The sequence below is a fragment of the Aulonocara stuartgranti genome, assembly GCF_965226115.1.
Source record: "Aulonocara stuartgranti genome assembly, chromosome: 2".
Taxonomy (NCBI): domain Eukaryota; kingdom Metazoa; phylum Chordata; class Actinopteri; order Cichliformes; family Cichlidae; genus Aulonocara; species Aulonocara stuartgranti.
In genome coordinates this window covers 34808746-34826427 of record NC_138940.1, presented here as the reverse complement: position 1 = coordinate 34826427, position 17682 = coordinate 34808746, and the positions used below count along the sequence as shown (strand labels likewise).

Here is a 17682-nt window from a genome sequence, read left to right as displayed (position 1 = left end):
TGTTGTTTTTTTTTATATCCTTCAATTATCCACAAAATCATCACAATCTCTGTAAGATTAAGGTCGACTACATATATTTTTTTAAAGTAAAGGCTTTAAAACCAAGTTAATTCTGAAAGTACAGACATGACTAATGTCACATAACTTTCCCGACATGTGGCCAACAATAATGGTTTAATGTTCTTCATTAAAAAAATATTTGCGCATAAATAAGTGACATAATATTCAGTACTTACTTCTGAAAGTTTACACTTCCTCCGCTCCGCTTCCACCGTTTTTTTTCAGCAAAATTATCCACACCACCACCGCACTATGAAGTCTGGGATATGTTGGGCCATGAAGGCTACACCGACCCATCCTTAAAATTCAGGGAAATTATGGACGCATTTGAGGGCCGCATTTCGAGCAGCCTTTGAATTGGGAAAGCCTTCTCTTGTCGCTGTGACGTAATCGGCCTTAAAATGCGGCCTTTAAGGCTGCAAACCCCAAATCCGGTCATTGGTACTTCCTGGCTTGTGTAGTTACTAGGTAACAAAAGCTCAACACTGCCCCTAGCGTCCTGGAGCACTTCCGTTGTGTTTTGGAATTTGCATGTGTTTTTGAGTTTGCAAGTGTTTTGGAATTTGTACGTGTTTTGGAATTTGTACGTGTTTTGGATTTTGCAAGTGTTTTGGAGTTTGTACGTGTTTTGAGTTTGCAAGTGTTTTGGAATTTGTACGTGTTTTGGAATTTGTACGTGTTTTGGAATTTGTACGTGTTTTGGATTTTGCAAGTGTTTTGGAATTTGTACGTGTTTTGGAATTTGTACGTGTTTTGGATTTTGCAAGTGTTTTGGAATTTGTACGTGTTTTGGAATTTGCATGTGTTTTTTAGTTTGCAAGTGTTTTGGGTTTTGCAAGTGTTTTGGAGTTTGTACGTGTTTTGGGTTTTGCAAGTGTTTTGGAGTTTGTACGTGTTTTGGAATTTGTACGTGTTTTGGAATTTGTACGTGTTTTGGATTTTGCAAGTGTTTTGGAATTTGTACGTGTTTTGGAATTTGTACGTGTTTTGGATTTTGCAAGTGTTTTGGAATTTGTACGTGTTTTGGAATTTGCATGTGTTTTTTAGTTTGCAAGTGTTTTGGGTTTTGCAAGTGTTTTGGAGTTTGTACGTGTTTTGGGTTTTGCAAGTGTTTTGGAGTTTGTACGTGTTTTGGAATTTGTACGTGTTTTGGAATTTGTACGTGTTTTGGATTTTGCAAGTGTTTTGGAATTTGTACGTGTTTTGGAATTTGTACGTGTTTTGGATTTTGCAAGTGTTTTGGAATTTGTACGTGTTTTGGAATTTGCATGTGTTTTTTAGTTTGCAAGTGTTTTGGGTTTTGCAAGTGTTTTGGAGTTTGTACGTGTTTTGGGTTTTGCAAGTGTTTTGGAGTTTGTACGTGTTTTGGAATTTGTACGTGTTTTGGAATTTGTACGTGTTTTGGATTTTGCAAGTGTTTTGGAATTTGTACGTGTTTTGGAATTTGTACGTGTTTTGGAATTTGTACGTGTTTTGGATTTTGCAAGTGTTTTGGAGTTTGTACGTGTTTTGAGTTTGCAAGTGTTTTGGAATTTGTACGTGTTTTGGAATTTGTACGTGTTTTGGATTTTGCAAGTGTTTTGGAATTTGTACGTGTTTTGGAATTTGCATGTGTTTTTTAGTTTGCAAGTGTTTTGGGTTTTGCAAGTGTTTTGGAGTTTGTACGTGTTTTGGGTTTTGCAAGTGTTTTGGAGTTTGTACGTGTTTTGGAATTTGTACGTGTTTTGGAATTTGTACGTGTTTTGGATTTTGCAAGTGTTTTGGAATTTGTACGTGTTTTGGAATTTGTACGTGTTTTGGATTTTGCAAGTGTTTTGGAGTTTGCAAGTGTTTTGGAGTTTGTACGTGTTTTGAGTTTGCAAGTGTTTTGGAATTTGTACGTGTTTTGGAATTTGTACGTGTTTTGGATTTTGCAAGTGTTTTGGAATTTGTACGTGTTTTGGATTTTGCAAGTGTTTTGGAGTTTGTACGTGTTTTGAGTTTGCAAGTGTTTTGGAATTTGTACGTGTTTTGGAATTTGTACGTGTTTTGGATTTTGCAAGTGTTTTGGAATTTGTACGTGTTTTGGAATTTGCATGTGTTTTTTAGTTTGCAAGTGTTTTGGGTTTTGCAAGTGTTTTGGAGTTTGTACGTGTTTTGGAGTTTGCGTGTGTTCTTTAGTTTGCAAGTGTTTTGGAGTTTGCATGTGTTTTGGAATTTGCATGTGTTTTGGAGTTTGTACGTGCTTTGTCTCTAGGGGCCACCGTACTCTTTTACTAATTTGTTTAACGTTTTATGCTTTGTTTTATTGCTTTAGTGGAGGTGCGGCCGCTTGTTGAGGGGCTAGGCACGTGAGGTGGGCATAGGTAGATTGCACCATTTAGACTTCAGTGTGAGTGACAGTGAGGTCTGCAGTGGAGTTACACGGGTGAGTAACTGGTAGCATCCTTGGGCACTCCTCCCTGTAGGTTGCCTCCTCAAGTGGCCGGTCTCCACTATTTTGTTTAGTATTGTTTTGTTTGTTTGTTTTTTAATCAATCTGTGATTGTTTTAGAGCATCGTGGGAGGGAGTCTGGTCATTTTAATCATCAGTTGTTAATAAAGTGTTTTTAATTAACTATCCTGCCGTCTCAACCCTGCTACCTTAGGTACCTTTCTGATTTTACAATTCTATGCTTTTAGTAGTTCTTCTTAATAAATTTTAATTTGTAAAATTCATCTGTCTCCTCTCTACTGTTAATAACGAGTCTGTGGGCTTTGGTAGCCAGTGTAACACTTACATTGGATAGAGGAATCTTTCCTGGGGTGTAACTTCCTCCCCCAGGTGACGTTGTCAACATCTTAGTTGCCGTCCCCGGTTATCCCTCATTCGCGCCACCACACTACCATACAGGCCTAATTGGCAGAGAGCTGCAGAAGTCATTGTCCTTCTTAAAGGTTCTCCATACTCCACACAGCAATGCTGGAGCTTTGTCAGAGTGACCATTGGGTTATTGGTCACCTCCATGACAGATGAAGCTCTTCAGCATCCACACTGTTTATGTGTTAAAAGAGAAATGGTTTCATTGTAACTAAAACCAATTCTCTACTCCTAACTGGCACATGAGAGTACATGGTCCAGCAATAAATTCTCCAGCTTTTGTGAAGTTGTTGGGCAAATGGTGACCTTATGGTATGAAATTGTGGGTCTTTCTGTGTGGAGTTTGCATGTTCTCCTGTGATTGCGTGGAAACTCTAAATTGTGCAACTGGTTGTCTGTGTGTTAGCCCTGCGCCAGTCCAGGGTACACCCTGGTGACAGCTGATTTGATTTTATTGTTTATTTATTTGTACAAAGTTTTTTTTTTTTCCTTTTCTGTGGCTTTTCTTTCTATTTGTTTTTATGTATTTAATCTTCTGTACAGCACATTGTAGATTTTTTTTTTTTTAAATTTCAGTATCATGTTTTTGTAGATATATTTTTATTTTTTTTAAGTTTTCAGTACTGTACAGCACTTTGGTCCATTGTGGTTGTTTTGTGATTCAGAGGCTGCCTTTAATGGCCGATTACATCACAGCCAGGCGACAAAGGCTGCTCCAAATGTGACCCACAAATGCCTCCTCCTTTTACCTGGATTTGAAGGATGGTTCGGGTGTGTCCTTCATGGCCCACCCTATCCCAGGATTCGTAGCAGTGAATAATTTTTTGATTTAAGCTTGTTCTGCAGCTACAAGAGAATAGGCACCTTGCAGTTGACGAAATCCTCTGTATGCCAGAGTTTTCTAGAGTCAAATGTGAGGCCACCTGACCGACAGCTAAAGCTTCTCCTAAATTAGGCCATGCAACAGGATAATGACCCCAAGCACAGCAGCAAATCTACAGCATGGAAGTCCAGACCTCAACCTGACTGAAATGCTGTGTATAAAGGAATGCTTGCAAATGTCAATGAATTGAAGTTATTGCTGCTGACTGAAGGTTCTGTAAACTACTCAATCATAGAATGATACGATATTGAACTAAAACAAATGCCTGAACCCTAAATTATGGATATCCTATTGTGGTGATCTAAAACGTAACACTAAATGTGATTAAAACACTAAAACTCTGGACTCCGGGGCTGAACGACCGCGAGGATCACCAGCCCGAGGAAAACACAAAATACACATGACTCCGTGAGAAAGACAATTCATTCTTGAATGAAGACGTGGATCAGACACATTTAAAATGTAGCCAATTGTGTTTATTATTCAATTATTAAGGAAATAGAAAAGGTGGGGGAATAGAAAAGGAGGGGAGGGGTGGGGGGTAAAGAAGAGGGTAAAGGAAAGGGATAGAAAGGAGGAAAGAGATAGAGGTGAGAGAACCCCAACAATGCCCTCTGAGCAAGCACTGGATGCGACAGTGGATAGGAAAAACTCCCTTTAAAGGAAGAAACCTATGACAGAACCAGGCTCTAGAGGGGGCAGTCAACTGTCGGGACTGGTTGGGGGGTGAGGGTGAAAGAGAGAGGGGGGGGGGGAGTTATAGGGGAGGGAGAGGTGTCAGGAGAGGTGAAAATTACGATGCAACGGTGGAGGAGGAAGACGGGGTGACATCAGTAGAAGAAAAAGTGGAAAAAGTAGAAAAAGCAGGAGTGCTCTTCCTCCAGAAGAAGCGGAAGCGTTTTTTCTTCTTTTCCATGATCTTTTCCACCAGCACTTTCTTCTCTAGGACGAGGGTTCTTAACTCATCAATTGTTTGTGTATTTTCCTTCTCAAGTTTCCTGCATGTTGTCTCCACTTCTTCTAATTTGGCTTGTTTTTCTTCCAGCCTTTCTTTCAGTTCTTTACATTTGGCCTCCTGCATAAGCTTTGCCTCGTGCATCTCTGTATAACTCTGTTGTAATTTGTTGTGTGTGTCTTGTAGCTGCTGACTTCTCTCGAGTTCTTGAAGTGTACACTGCAGGTCTGTGTTAGTTTTCTCTAGTTGCTGCTTTAACATCTGCACCTCAGTGTTTTTGCACTTCAAGTTGTTGGAAAGTTTCTCCAGTTCTGTGTTTTTTCTCAGCATGTCACTGAGCTTACTCTGCATCTCTGAGCATTGTCTTTGCACTTTTTTCTTTTCCCCCTCCAGCTCAGTTGTTTTGGAGTTCAGTTTGTTATAACGGTCTTGCAGCTGTTGGTTTTTCCTCTCAAAGTCCTGGAGAATTTGTTTTTCTTCTTTCTGCTTTATTTTCCGTTGTTCTTTGTCTTGAAGCAGCTCTTGATATTTGTGCAGCGTTTCATCAAGCTTTACCTGCTGCGCTCTGTATTTTTCCTGCATGCCTCTCTGGTTTATGTCCAGTTTTTCTTTCTCTTCAAGGATTTCTTTATTTTTTTGTAGAGCTTCATCAAGCATTACTTGCAAACCTTGGTTGTGTTTCTTGATGTTCTGAAGCTCACAATCCAGATCTTTCTGTTTCGTGTCATGCTGTTCTTTGTCTTGTAGGAAATCCTTATTTCTTTGCACTGTTTTATCAAGCTTTATTTTCAGCGCGGTGTACTTTTCCTCCACGCCTTCAAGCTTGGAGTCCATTTCTTTCTGTTTAATTTCTAGTTGCTTTTTTTCTTGAAGCAACTCTTTATTTTTGTTCAGTGTTTTATCAAGCTTTGCCTGAAGCCCTTTGTACTTTTCCTCCATGCCTTGTAGTTTGCGCTGCTTTATGTCCATTTGTTCTTTTTCTTGGAGGAGTTCTTGATTTTTTTGCAGAGCTTCATCAAGCTTTATTTGCAAGGCTTCCTTGTGTTTCTCGCTGTCCTGAAGCTTGCAATCCGTATCTTCCTTTTTCATGGTCTGTTGCGCTTTCTTTCGAAGAAACTCAACCCTTCCTTTCAGCACTTTTTGATTTATCTCAGCGCCTTGGAGTTTTATGACCAGTTGTTTCTTCTCTTGGAGGAGTTCTTGATTTTTTTGCAGAGCTTGATCAAGCTTTACTTGCAGCTCCTGAATCTTTTTTTCCCTCTCTTTCTCGTTTTTCTTCTGTTGGAGGATTTCTTCTGTTGGCTTTTCTTGTACTTTATTAAGCTCTGCTTGGAGCTCAAAGATCCTTCCCCGCATGTCTAGGAGTTCCATTTCTTTCTCCTTTTGAATGTCTTCCTTATCAAGAAGCTGTCTGAACAGTCTATCTACTTCATCGGTCCTTCTCTCACAGTGCTCTCTCAGTAAGATAATCTCCGTTCGTTGTTTAAAAAAACTTTCCCAGATGTAATTGGTGTACTCTGGCTGGGGCGGGTGTCGCGTATTGTGATTGTTCATGAGATTTTCCTCATGCATTTCTTCCAAGCACATCTTCTGCAGTTGAGTATCGTCTTCTCGATTGCAAAGAGGAGCGCTGGGCTTTACGTTTTCTCTTTTTTTCTGTTTTCTTGGAGACATGTTGGAATCTGTTAACAGTGACTCTGAAAAGGATCCAAAAAAAGGCTTCTCTGGCGAACGTTTGAATGCTGCACACATAAATGCTGCGAATAACGGACTAAAAGTTCTTGCGTCTCACCCCTATTTATAGGTTTTAGGATCAAAGGATCACAGTGGTGGTAAGATTCTAAATGTGTGTGACATCCCAATTCTGTAAGCCAATGAGGTTGTCACATGACATTTGTGGGAGGGCATTCTTTACTTGGACAAATTGTCAATAAGCTTTCAATATCAGTAACAATGGTGACAGTATAATTGTGTGGATGCTTTAAGCATCCACACTATTGAGTTCCTCTTGGGACTTCCGTACACTTTTTGGCACTTAACTACTTCCACAATTTTCAGCCGATTTTCACCGTTCAAATTTTAAAATATTCTGCTATTTCTGCTAATTCCTGCTATGTCTTTTGGTATTTTTCACTATTATACTTTTTAAAATATTAAGCTTAATTTGTCCCATTGAAATGAATGGGAAACTTCTGCAATTCTGCTAAAATTTGCTTGTTTCTGAAACTTAACTACTTCCTCATATTTTCACGTAGAACAACCATTCAAACTTTAAAATGTTCTCAAATTATTGGGCTATTCAGGTATGATTCAGCTTTTTCAAATCTTTTACCGTTTTTCCTTTATGCCTCTTAAAGTTTTCAGTTGCAAAATTGTGATTTTTCACAAAATACATGCGTTGTTATGGTTGCTATGCACTTGGCTTCCAGTCTGCCACTGAAGGTTTTGCAGTCTTCTCTTCATGTCCGAACAACTTCTTGCTACTTGCTCAATCTTCACTCAACTTCCACAAATTATACATCAAAACGTAGGTATTTTTGCTGGGTTTCCGAAAATGTCACTATCATTGTTGTGGGATTTATAGAATTTTGGCAAATCTCCTCAGACCAACACAAAGTCGCAAAACTCTCCATAGAAAGTCAATGGAGAGCTTGTTCAAAATCACCGCTTGATTTCTGTAATGAGAGGCATATTCGAATCGTCATATCTCCTTAACGAAGCAAAGTTAAGACATAAGGCTTGTCCCAGTATATCTTCAGACACTCCTGACGCTCACAATTCAAGAATTATTTTCTCACCTATTACCGTTCTGAAATGAGTTAGACTTGTTTGAGGGTAGGAAATTCGTCCTTCGCTCAGATTTCTTCAGATTTCAAACTCTGGAAATGAACCACTTTTTTCTCTCGTCATATCTTTTTAATGGATTTCCACAGAGACCTGAAAATTTCCATGATTGTTCACCAAAGCCTGCTGTCTCTTACGGTGAAAGAATGATATTGATACTCCAAATAGATTTAGAGTTAGAAAGCGTTGTTTGAGGGCAAGTCAAGGCAGTTTTTGCTTTGCTCTACTCAGTTATGGTGCATTAGAAGTCAATTATCTTTAATAATTCATATTTTAATGATAAATTGTCAACACTTTAAGATTCCCCCATCTCTTCTGAACAAAACGGTGTAAGAATGACCGTTCTAGCCCCTACGGTTAGGAAATTATGGTCATTTGTTTGAGGGGAGTCGTCATTATGAGAAATAGACTGCAAAAATCCTGTGTCTCTCTGTGCTGCATGCACCTGTTTTGGCGGGAAAAAGTGCACAGGCTCTCTGATTGGTGGATTCAAATTCAGCAGCTCCAAGGCTGCTTGACTGAGCTAGAAACTTACTTCTCTGTGTGTGTGTGTGTGTGTGTGTGTGTGTGTGTGTGTGTGTGTGTGTGTGTGTGTGAGAGAGAGAGAGAGAGAGAGAGAGGAAGCCTTTTTATGGGATGATCTCATTGTAAGATTCAAATTCAATATATTTAGACTGGTTGACTGAATTGGATCTTGTGTGTGTCTCTCTCTGTGCATGTGTGTTTCCATATGTGTCCATATTTGTGATTGTGTGGCTGTTATATTTTTTTTGCCAATTTTTTTCATTTAACAAGTATATTTGAGGGACCCTTAGCATGTTCAGCATTTTTTCAGCTGTCCATTTTGCTTTTCCAATTTTTCTGTTTAACTTATTACTATTGTGCTAAATCATACTATTTCTGCTATTTTATAAGATTTGTGCTAAATATAGTATTTCTGTCAAATTATAGTATTTGTGCTAAAACATAGTATTGATTTAAAATTCAATATTCATAGTTCATCACAGTATCTCTGGTAAATCACAGTATTTCTGCTCTGTTGTACTATTTTTCTAAATCATAGTGTTTCTGTAATGCTTAAGTATTTTTGGCTAAATATATTCTTTCTGTTATCTTATACTATTTCTCCTAAATTCTTGTATTTTTGAGAAGTTATCATGTTTCTGGTAAGTTACAATATTTCTGCTAAGTTCTGCTATGCTATTGTATTTCTGCCAAGTATTATGTTTCCTCTAAGATATTGCAGTTCTGCTAAGTTATTCCATTTTAGCAAAGTTCCTTTGCTTCTGCAAAGTTTTTACAATTTCTGCAACTTTTCAGCTTTTTCAGCTAGTTTTTGCATACAGCTTCAGCTTTAAAGCATCCACACTGCATTTTCGCAGGAAATGCAAATCTTTCTAGTTGTTTATTGTGCTGAACAATAAACAATTCTATTGACAATTATATGTGTCCAGTATTCAATATTTAAATTATTCTTTTTTGATGTTTTACTTTTTATTTATCAGTGTTCATCACTCAACTACTCTTTAATCCCGAAAATGGTGGTGTTTTTATTTTGAAGGCCCGCGCTCTTATTTTGTAGACTTTTGATCTAACTGACGTTGGCTCTATGCGCCGAGCTTATGCGATGTTATGAAACTGCCCTCCGCTGGTATGTCACCTCTCCTCCTTTAGTCAGCTCTGCTTCTACAACACTCCTTATTTGAAAATGTGTTTGACTTTTATTTTACGTATTTATTAAAACGCCTCTAGTTATACAGTTTTTAACAAGCTGTCGATGACGTAGTTCAACAGTTTAGAGCTAACGCCGGTACACCCGGCTAGCATTAGCACTTCTCTGATAGCAGAACAAAGTGTTCCAGCTGAATCTCATGATGTGGTTAGTCGGCTTTTCTGCTTCACTGATGTGAACATTACACGTAATAACTGATGTGCAAAGCCAGCTGTCATTGTAGCAGTTGAATGTAGTTAACGTGAGTGGGTCAAAGTGAAACACAGGTCGTGTTGTGACCTTTCAGCTGATTGTGAAAGGTGTCAAATTGCCCCCTGTTTTAGTTGTTTAATCCCTTTGAAAACATGTCATTCACCTCATCCCTTTGTTTTGGGCCTCAGTCACGTGTCCACAGATAAGGGGACAGATGCTGACGTCGACATTTTCAATGGGAAGACAGTGAAAGGTAAAATCAGAGAAAACAGGCAGTTTGCAGCTAAGTTGTAGTTGACTAAAACTAAACCAAGTACCCAAGCTAGTGACTGACTAGTACCACACATTACCTACTAAAGAAAAAATAACTAACGTGCAGGCTAATAAAAACTAAACTAAGATATTTTGCCTGTTGATAGGACCCATGTGAGGTGTTTCAGGCAATTATTTAGAACACCTCCTGGGCACATCCCTTTGGAGGCACACCCAACTGGAAAGAGACCCCAGGGTAAACCTACATCCTGCTAGAGAGATTATATATTTCATCTGTCTGGGAATGGTTTGGGATCTCCCAGGAGGAACTGGGTTTATCTGGAGAGAATTAAGTTTGGAGTACTAGAGTACTCCAGATAAGCAGGAATATTGTTTGGATAAATATTTTTCAACAGTAAAATAATAATAATAATAATAATAATAATAATAATAATAATAATAATAAAAATTCTATAGTAGTGAAAAAACAGGAGCTTTTCTGTCATTTAATTTTTTACATATTCATTACTTTAGTGCAGTATGAAGGGCTGTGGGGGGAGGTCTTTGTCAGTAGAATCAGCTGTAAAACTAAAAGAAAAATACTGTTAGTCCAAAATGTATGTCTTCCTTCAGATTTTCCTAAGACTTCATGTGAGCTGTTTTGAAGGTTTCCTGGGCTGATTTATGGTTATGTGGTTGTTTGGTCAAGGCCAATAGTTTCCTTAATTAATATCATGGGCAGTTAGCAAAGACATAAGTCTGCAGCTGTTTCTGTTTTCCAACCTTGGTTTTAGGCTTAACATTTATTTCATAGAGACATTCGACATGTGCTCAGCATAATAAGATAAGATAAGATAACCTTTATTAGTCCCACACGTGGGAAATTTGTTTTGTCACAGCAGGAAGTGGACAGTGCAAAAGTTATGAAGCAAAAATTAGAATACAATAAGAATAAATACAGTACACAACTGTACAGAATAGAATAAAATAAAATACTATATACAGTAGAATCAACTCAATCCTGTTGTTTGCCCAGCGATCTGGTGAGATAAGTGAGCGTAAGCATCTTTACCAGTAACTAAAATAAGTCTCTGACGATCTCATACGAAAGGAGTCTAAAAATTGAAGGTGAGGCAATGTTTTTGTTAAACTTAACAAAAATAAATAGATCTATATATATATATATATGTATTAAAAAGTATGATGATGATTGTGAAGAATGAATATGAATAAAAATGTTGACGATAATAAAAAGTAGAGTTTTCTCTGGGGAACAATACAGTACAATACAATTTCAAATTTGCTTCCGGTGCTGGGCTACATAATGACTCAAATCTACTTCTCCTTGTTTGTTTTCCTTCTAGTATCACTAGTATCAATGTTTTATTACTAATATATCATATCAGTAATAGCTTCAGAGGCAGTTCCAGGTCAAGATTTATAATAATAAAAAATTGATTCTGTTGCTTCCTGGAAACTGCTGTAGATACACATAACGGTGATATTCTGGATTTGTTTCAGTTATTTATTCACTTTTAATTAATAAAATGCTGATTTTTGATGTTACTTTTACACAACTGTTAAAACGTTGTCCCTTAGAAGCTTCTTCCCAGCATTATTTCCTTTTGATAATTAGACATTTATAACTTTAACATATTTAAATTCAGTATCTGGAGCCCGCCCACTTAGTACTTAGTGCCTTGGCTTTGGGTCTTTGCATTGTTTCATCTGTCCTCTCTGCTCAGGTCCTTGTGTGGAACCGCCAAAAATTTCCATCATGCTGTTGGAGGCTCAGCTACGTCTGTGCCAGAGTTGTTTTTGGTGTTGCAAGAGTGGACTGCGGCTGTTCTCCCAAAGCTATACGCAAAGGTAGACAAAGTGAATGTGTGCCTTTAGGTTTTAGGCAGAGTTGCTGAGAACACCTTGATGATTGTGTTTGTGTACTCTGTGTTTAAACAGGTCTGAGTGCCTGCTTGGTTTTGAGTTCTTTGCTTTCTCACCGCAGAAAAGCTGCGACCTACTACGACCTCCTGGGAGTCAAATCTGATGCCACGTTAGAAGAAATCAAAAATGCGTTTTTTGACAAATCCAAAAAGGTATCATTCCCATTTGGATTTAAATAAAACATGTGGCCACACGAGGGCAGCCTTGCACAGCACATTTTGTGCTTGCTAACTGTTCCCACAGTGGGCTTCCTCACTGTTTGTTTTCAAGCTATGGCTCCCAGTTTAAATAAGGATGGGTATGTGTGTTTACTTTGTGGCTTTGGCCTCATTAAAGGGTGAGAAAGAAGCTTGGTTCAAAGTGCAAAACAAAAATCTATTTGTCATAAAAAGTAAGAACATTTTTCGGTTGTTAATGGTTGCATATTTGACCTGCACCAGATCTTTTCTTTTTTCATGCTTCATGAGGAGAATTTGCTGCTGACTCTGTCCCCTTTATTGTGCAGCTACATCCAGACAGCGACCCGTCAAACCCGGCACTGCACAGCCAGTTTGTGCAGCTGAACGAGGCCTACAGGGTGCTGAGCAAAGATCTGAGTAGGAAGGAGTACGACTTCAAAATACGACAGCCGTATGGTGGTGCTCAAGTCTTCAGATCTGCCTCCACTGACCCCAGCTACAGAGGCAGGTGAGGATTCACCCACATCCATTAGTGTGTTACTGCTTATGAACTTTACATTAACAGTGTGTCATCTTTAAAAGCAGCAAATTTCACACAGGAACCCCAGTGTTTGGGGCTTCGTTGTTTCTAACATGTATAACAGTAAAACAGGAGATTGTCAGCATCAGATGTGTTCAATTAATTCTCTTTCATGGGCTCAACAGGATGTCACACAGACTATACTGAGGAGCATGCAGGGTAAAGACTGTTTAATGTCAGATACAGCTGATACCGTCATTGATGTTCTCATGTACAGCTCTGACGGGCAATGTCTGAAAAGGTTGAAGTGCACATCTGAAAAATTCACCTTTTTTTATATAATGTCAGGCCAGAGCAGCGGTCATCTTAAAGCACCAAGGGACAGATTTAGAAAAGAAACACAGAATTTGTGACTGACGCTGTTGCATATCTATTTCTGGGAGTTCCTTTCTCAAGGCACAAAAAATGGGGACGACAATGTTTAAATCATATACGCCAACTGATTCACAACTTTTGCAACATGGAATTTACTTTCAATTGCCCCGATATTTAATGCCATAAAAAAGCATGTCTTACAACTACACTTGTGTCACACTTGAATTACAGACATTTCTATCCACAGTCCCACAGTTTCGGGGGACTGAGGCCTTTTCTCCTGTTATTCAGGGACTAAATAAGCACATAAAAGATTTGCAGTGTTGAGATTATGTTTAGTACCTGGTCACTGGAATTCTCTTTATGAGGTCCAAGGAGACCATGATGTAAAAAATAAACTTGTGTTGCTAGTTAAACGAAATAAACAGCTCTGCAAGAAAGGAAAAACTTTAGCAGTGGCCAAATCAACAATCTGTTACATTTATGAAACGAATGAGTCCACTGACCACAGAAGACAAATAAATTGCAGAATTATTTCCATGGTTGAGAAATCATCTTCACAGCATCCAGTATTTTAGACAATGAACTTTGTGTTGTATTCAAGAATTTGAACTTGAGATTGAGCTCATAAACTCATTAGGAAATTGTTTACTGAGGTCAGCGAGTGAGAGATCAGTAGGGTCATTTGCTCATAAACGTCTATACATCTGGACTTTTTGAAGCTAGAGGAATCCCCTCCTGGTGGACATAAAAAAATAAATCTGCTTTGGATTTACTTTGCAGTCCTGGAGCTTCTGGAAGCTCCATCCTTTATATACAGACTATGACTATCACTTGTCATTTTCATTTAATGTTTCTTGAAGTTCAGACACGATTTGTGTAACTGCAAATCAAATGAGCAACCTTAGTTATTACAACAAGTGCTTATTACATTGACTAGTGACATCAGAAACAACGCTCAATCTTCTCATGCCTTTCCTATCAGCATGGATGCCTATGAGAACATCCGTTACTGGGAGCAGGTTCATCACCCTCACACTCCAGAGATGATGGCCGAGGAGAAGCAGAAGAGGAGGAAGAGGAACTTCCGCCTGGTGGCGTATTGTGTCGTCGCTATGATGCTCAGCATAGGAGCCCATGCCGTCCTCTTCAAGTAAAAACCCCACACACGATACCGACTGAGCATTCAGCATTTTGTATTTAAATTTAAACTGTAAATATTAGAAAGAAGTGTGCATTTGGTAAACTTCCTCTTGCTCACATCCTGTCCTTCGTTGTCCACACTGTGTCCTTTTATTTGCTGCTCATTCACATCCAGATGAATGAGGAATGTTGCGGACGTGTCTCAGTGCCATGTGTGTTGGCACAACCTCCCAACTCGCGGCCTTGAGTTTGCTTTCACACACTGACGTGGTGCCACATGTGTTTGTTGAGATTCACTTCTTTGTGATGTGAGCAGCTCCTCTAACAGCTGTACAAACCCATAAATAAAGAGCGCTGCTGAGTTCTTAGGTTAAGCTCTCTAAAAGGGAATTGTCTACCTCCCTCTGATGCTTTCAGGAAACTGGAAGAAGTTCACACTAACTTCATGGATGAGAAAGACCGAATCATCATAGAAATTTACAATGAAGCCAAAGAGAGGGCGAGGTGTGTGCACTGAGCTTCAGATTCCTTTTTCCCCCTGCTTCTCTCTGATGTTGTTGTTCTGATGCTGTTTCATTTGCGGTTTTTCAGGGTCAATGGTTTTAAGAAGCAAACGGAAATCCTGCGTCAGAAGCACGCGGAGTTTAAGGAGAAATACAAACGCACCGACGTTGGAGACGACAAGTAGCAGATCCTTCAGCTGTGCTCGGTGATGCCAGCAGGCGGACCAAGCTGGCTGTTGTGTTTTAAGATTATTTATTTTCTGACCTTTTTAAACGTGTTTCCACGCCTCTTTCTGCCCTCAGATGTGATCCTGAAATCTGCAGGGAGTGGGTGTGGTTTAGGGGGAGGGTTCCTCTGGTCATAGATGTTGACCAGGATAAGCTTTTATATTTTATGGGGCTCGTTTGTTCCCAAACTTGTTCACGGTTTGTCCACAGGAGCCATAATGAGCTCTATCAAACTGCCCCTAATGGAGTCTCAGGAACACGCTGTTTGCTGTTTATTGTTCTCAGCCTCATTTCTGTTACAGCTGTGCAGCATCTGGAACTCACATGTGACGGTGAATAATACAACATGACAGCTGATCAAGTTGTGAAGAGAGAGACTCTTATTTGCAGCAATGTTTCATGTTGTTTTAAAAGAAAATGTCTTTCAGCACTCAAGTGTGGACGCTGCTGTTTAAATTGGTTCACACCTGATATATATTCACAAGTGTTTGATTTTTGGACTTTCTGCACTTCCTGCCAACAAATATCGATTTGTTTGACACAGAAAATCTGGAGAAAAAAGTGCCACTGAGTAAGTTATTTATTGCAAACTGTTGTAATATTATGGAGAAATGCATTTAAAGGAAAGATCACACACACAAAGTGAGCCAACATTTACCATTTTGGCCTCTCAGTCTTTATATATTATATTGTTTTATGTTTTTGCTGCCTTGTTGAGTCCCTCTTGGGACATCTGAGAGAAAGCTTTAAAAGATCTCATTAACCATCCTTTGCTTGATTTCACTTTACTTCTACATGCTTCTTGTTATTTAATGTCTTGCTTATTACCATTTCTTCCCATAGTGTCATTTGTTTCCTGTTACCTTTTAACGAGCAGCAGAGAAGAATCGGTAATGATTCAAATAGATAATTATCTCAGATCTTTGTTTTAAATCACGTCAGTGAAAGTGAATCATACATTTTTAACTTTGAAGACAGCAACGCAGTTATGTTTATTTGCATGTTTGGAAAGGCAACACCCATTATGAAGTCAAGGCTTGGATTCTTTCCTTCTTTCTTTCTTTTTATTTTGGAAGGAATTGTGTGGGTGTGTAAAACCCTGCATCTACAGCGTGAAGTTTGTTTTTTAAGAAAGGATATCACCCCTTTTCCCTCTCTGTTTTCTTGTCACCAGCGGCCCCTGCCCTGAGACGTCAGCAGGAGATAACATACTGTGTCCCCGCATAGCTCTCAGACACCCTCACCCTCATGTGGCGTGTGAGTACCCTGTCATAACCCAAACACGCCATAATGACTGAGATCCTCGTGTCAGCATGCCTTCACACACACACTGATAGGAGATGAGGCTCAAGAGTTTTCCTGCTAGAGAAGAAAACAGCTCTGGATGCAGTTTTAATTGACTTTTATCTTTAGTTTAATGAGCTGCAAAGAGAAACTGTGTAGAATCATGCTCTGAAATAAAAGCGTGACATGCTCTTTGGAGATTATTTTTTATTGATTAGTTGGATGGGAGGGGCTGAAATCCTTAATTTCCCTCCTTGGGCATTAAAAAGATCATAAAACTGCTCCCAAACCACAATGATCCACCTTCGGGAATCAAAATTGTTTTTATGATTTTAATTATCAGTAAACTCTACTACTGTGCAAAAGTCACTAGCAGCTTTTTTTTTTTTTAATATATATATATTTTGCTTCCAAGCAGGTAGTTTCTTTCTGAAGGTCTTTCAAACTTTGTCTTTGACTGATTTTTCAATGATTTTCAGTTCAGTCTTTGTGCCTGACTTTTTTCAGAGAAACATTTTGTTTTTTGTTAAGATTCATAACACTGACCTATGAGTCAAGCATAAAGCACCTAACTTGAGGGATGAATCACTGTTGTGTGTACATGTAAGAGACAACGACAAAGAAAAGTATTTTGCACCGACATCGTGATTCCCAAAAAGCTATTAACTCAAAATATGGCAAATCTTGTCATGTTGTGCAGTGTGTCCTTAAACAATCTGGGAAAGCTGCAAAAGTGGAGGACTAAAGAAGTTGATCCCTCTGCTGTTCACTGAAAGCTCATCAGAAATGTTCTCGGTGAAAGTGTATCTGTCGGGAAACTATTCTTAAGGAAAGGAAACGGTGATAAATGTTGAGGTATGAGAAATTACACAGAACTGGCCAGAAAATCAGGGGAAACAAGTCTGAAGAAGAGATGAATAAATAATTTGAAATTTCTGTTTTAACCCAATCATTGTCAGGATGTGTGGAGGAAGTCAGGAGAGAGGTACAGCAGTGATGGCCTACAGCCGTCTTGTGAAACACGGTGGAGGCTCTGTCATGGTTCAGGGCCCCATTTCAGTCAGTGGTGTTTGGGATGTTGTCAAAATTAATGGAATTATGAATAGAGAACAGCATTGTCCAATGTTGACCCATGATGCAATACCAACTGGAAGGGATCTGATTGGCAGCTGCTTCATTTTTCAGCATGAAATAATTCCAAACCCACTGCCAGTGCAGTGAAAGCACACCTGGATAGAAAAACAGTAACTGGAACACTAACAGTGATGGAGCGGCCTCTCCAGAGCCCAGACCTCAACATTATTGAAGCAGTGTGGGATCATCTTAACAGAGAACAGAGCAACAGACAGCCAACGGTTCAAAGCAGAGCACTGAATGTCCTTCAATAAGTCTGGAGAACCGTTCCTGAAGATGACTTCATGAAATGTTGCCTTCAGGTTAAGGCTGCATAAAGGTGGTCAAACCAAATATTGACTTTCAAGCTTGTTAGAATTATACAAACTCTGTTTTTGTCTTATATACTGTATTTCCATGTATGTTTGTAGATGTTTCCATAAATCACTGCACCTTTTTACCATTTCCTCAAAAAAATATAAATATATGAAGTGTTGCCCAAGACCTTTCCACAGTTTATCAGTTATACTTGACACTTTGTTTTGGGCTCTTTTTATTTGAAAAATGCCCCTTGTCATTTTCTTCTCACAGTGGATGGACAGCAAATATGTAAATAATAAAGTGAATAATGGCTGA

The 17682-nt window shown here is 38.9% G+C and overlaps 2 protein-coding genes across 11 annotated transcripts in view; one reads left to right on the top strand and one right to left on the bottom strand.

Moving 5' to 3' along the window:
- The window catches only part of nudt22 (nudix (nucleoside diphosphate linked moiety X)-type motif 22), a 27815-nt gene extending 18876 nt beyond the window's left edge, over positions 1-8939 (bottom strand). For 3 of the 4 annotated variants that reach the window (XR_014271791.1, XR_014271792.1, XR_014271793.1), the window contains exon 1: positions 237-2267. The gene's annotated coding sequence lies outside the window, so the exon portion shown is untranslated. Of the gene's footprint in view, positions 1-236; positions 2268-2819 lie in introns of those variants that run through there. The other variant, XR_014271790.1, reaches the window with a different exon arrangement.
- Positions 2410-17682, top strand: dnajc4 (DnaJ (Hsp40) homolog, subfamily C, member 4). 7 transcript variants are annotated; one of them, XM_082508039.1, is made up of 8 exons: positions 2438-2467; positions 9694-9758; positions 11503-11626; positions 11763-11853; positions 12207-12388; positions 13761-13928; positions 14336-14422; positions 14510-17682. In XM_082508039.1, exons 3-8 carry the CDS (start codon positions 11535-11537, stop codon positions 14604-14606), a joined length of 717 nt encoding a protein of 238 aa, XP_082364165.1. In that variant the 5' UTR covers positions 2438-2467; positions 9694-9758; positions 11503-11534; the 3' UTR covers positions 14607-17682. The 7 variants fall into 7 exon arrangements, with proteins under 7 accessions (XP_082364166.1, XP_082364165.1, XP_082364168.1 ...); XM_082508036.1 differs by lacking the exon at positions 2438-2467 and adding an exon at positions 9016-9232; XM_082508037.1 differs by lacking the exon at positions 2438-2467 and adding an exon at positions 9239-9460.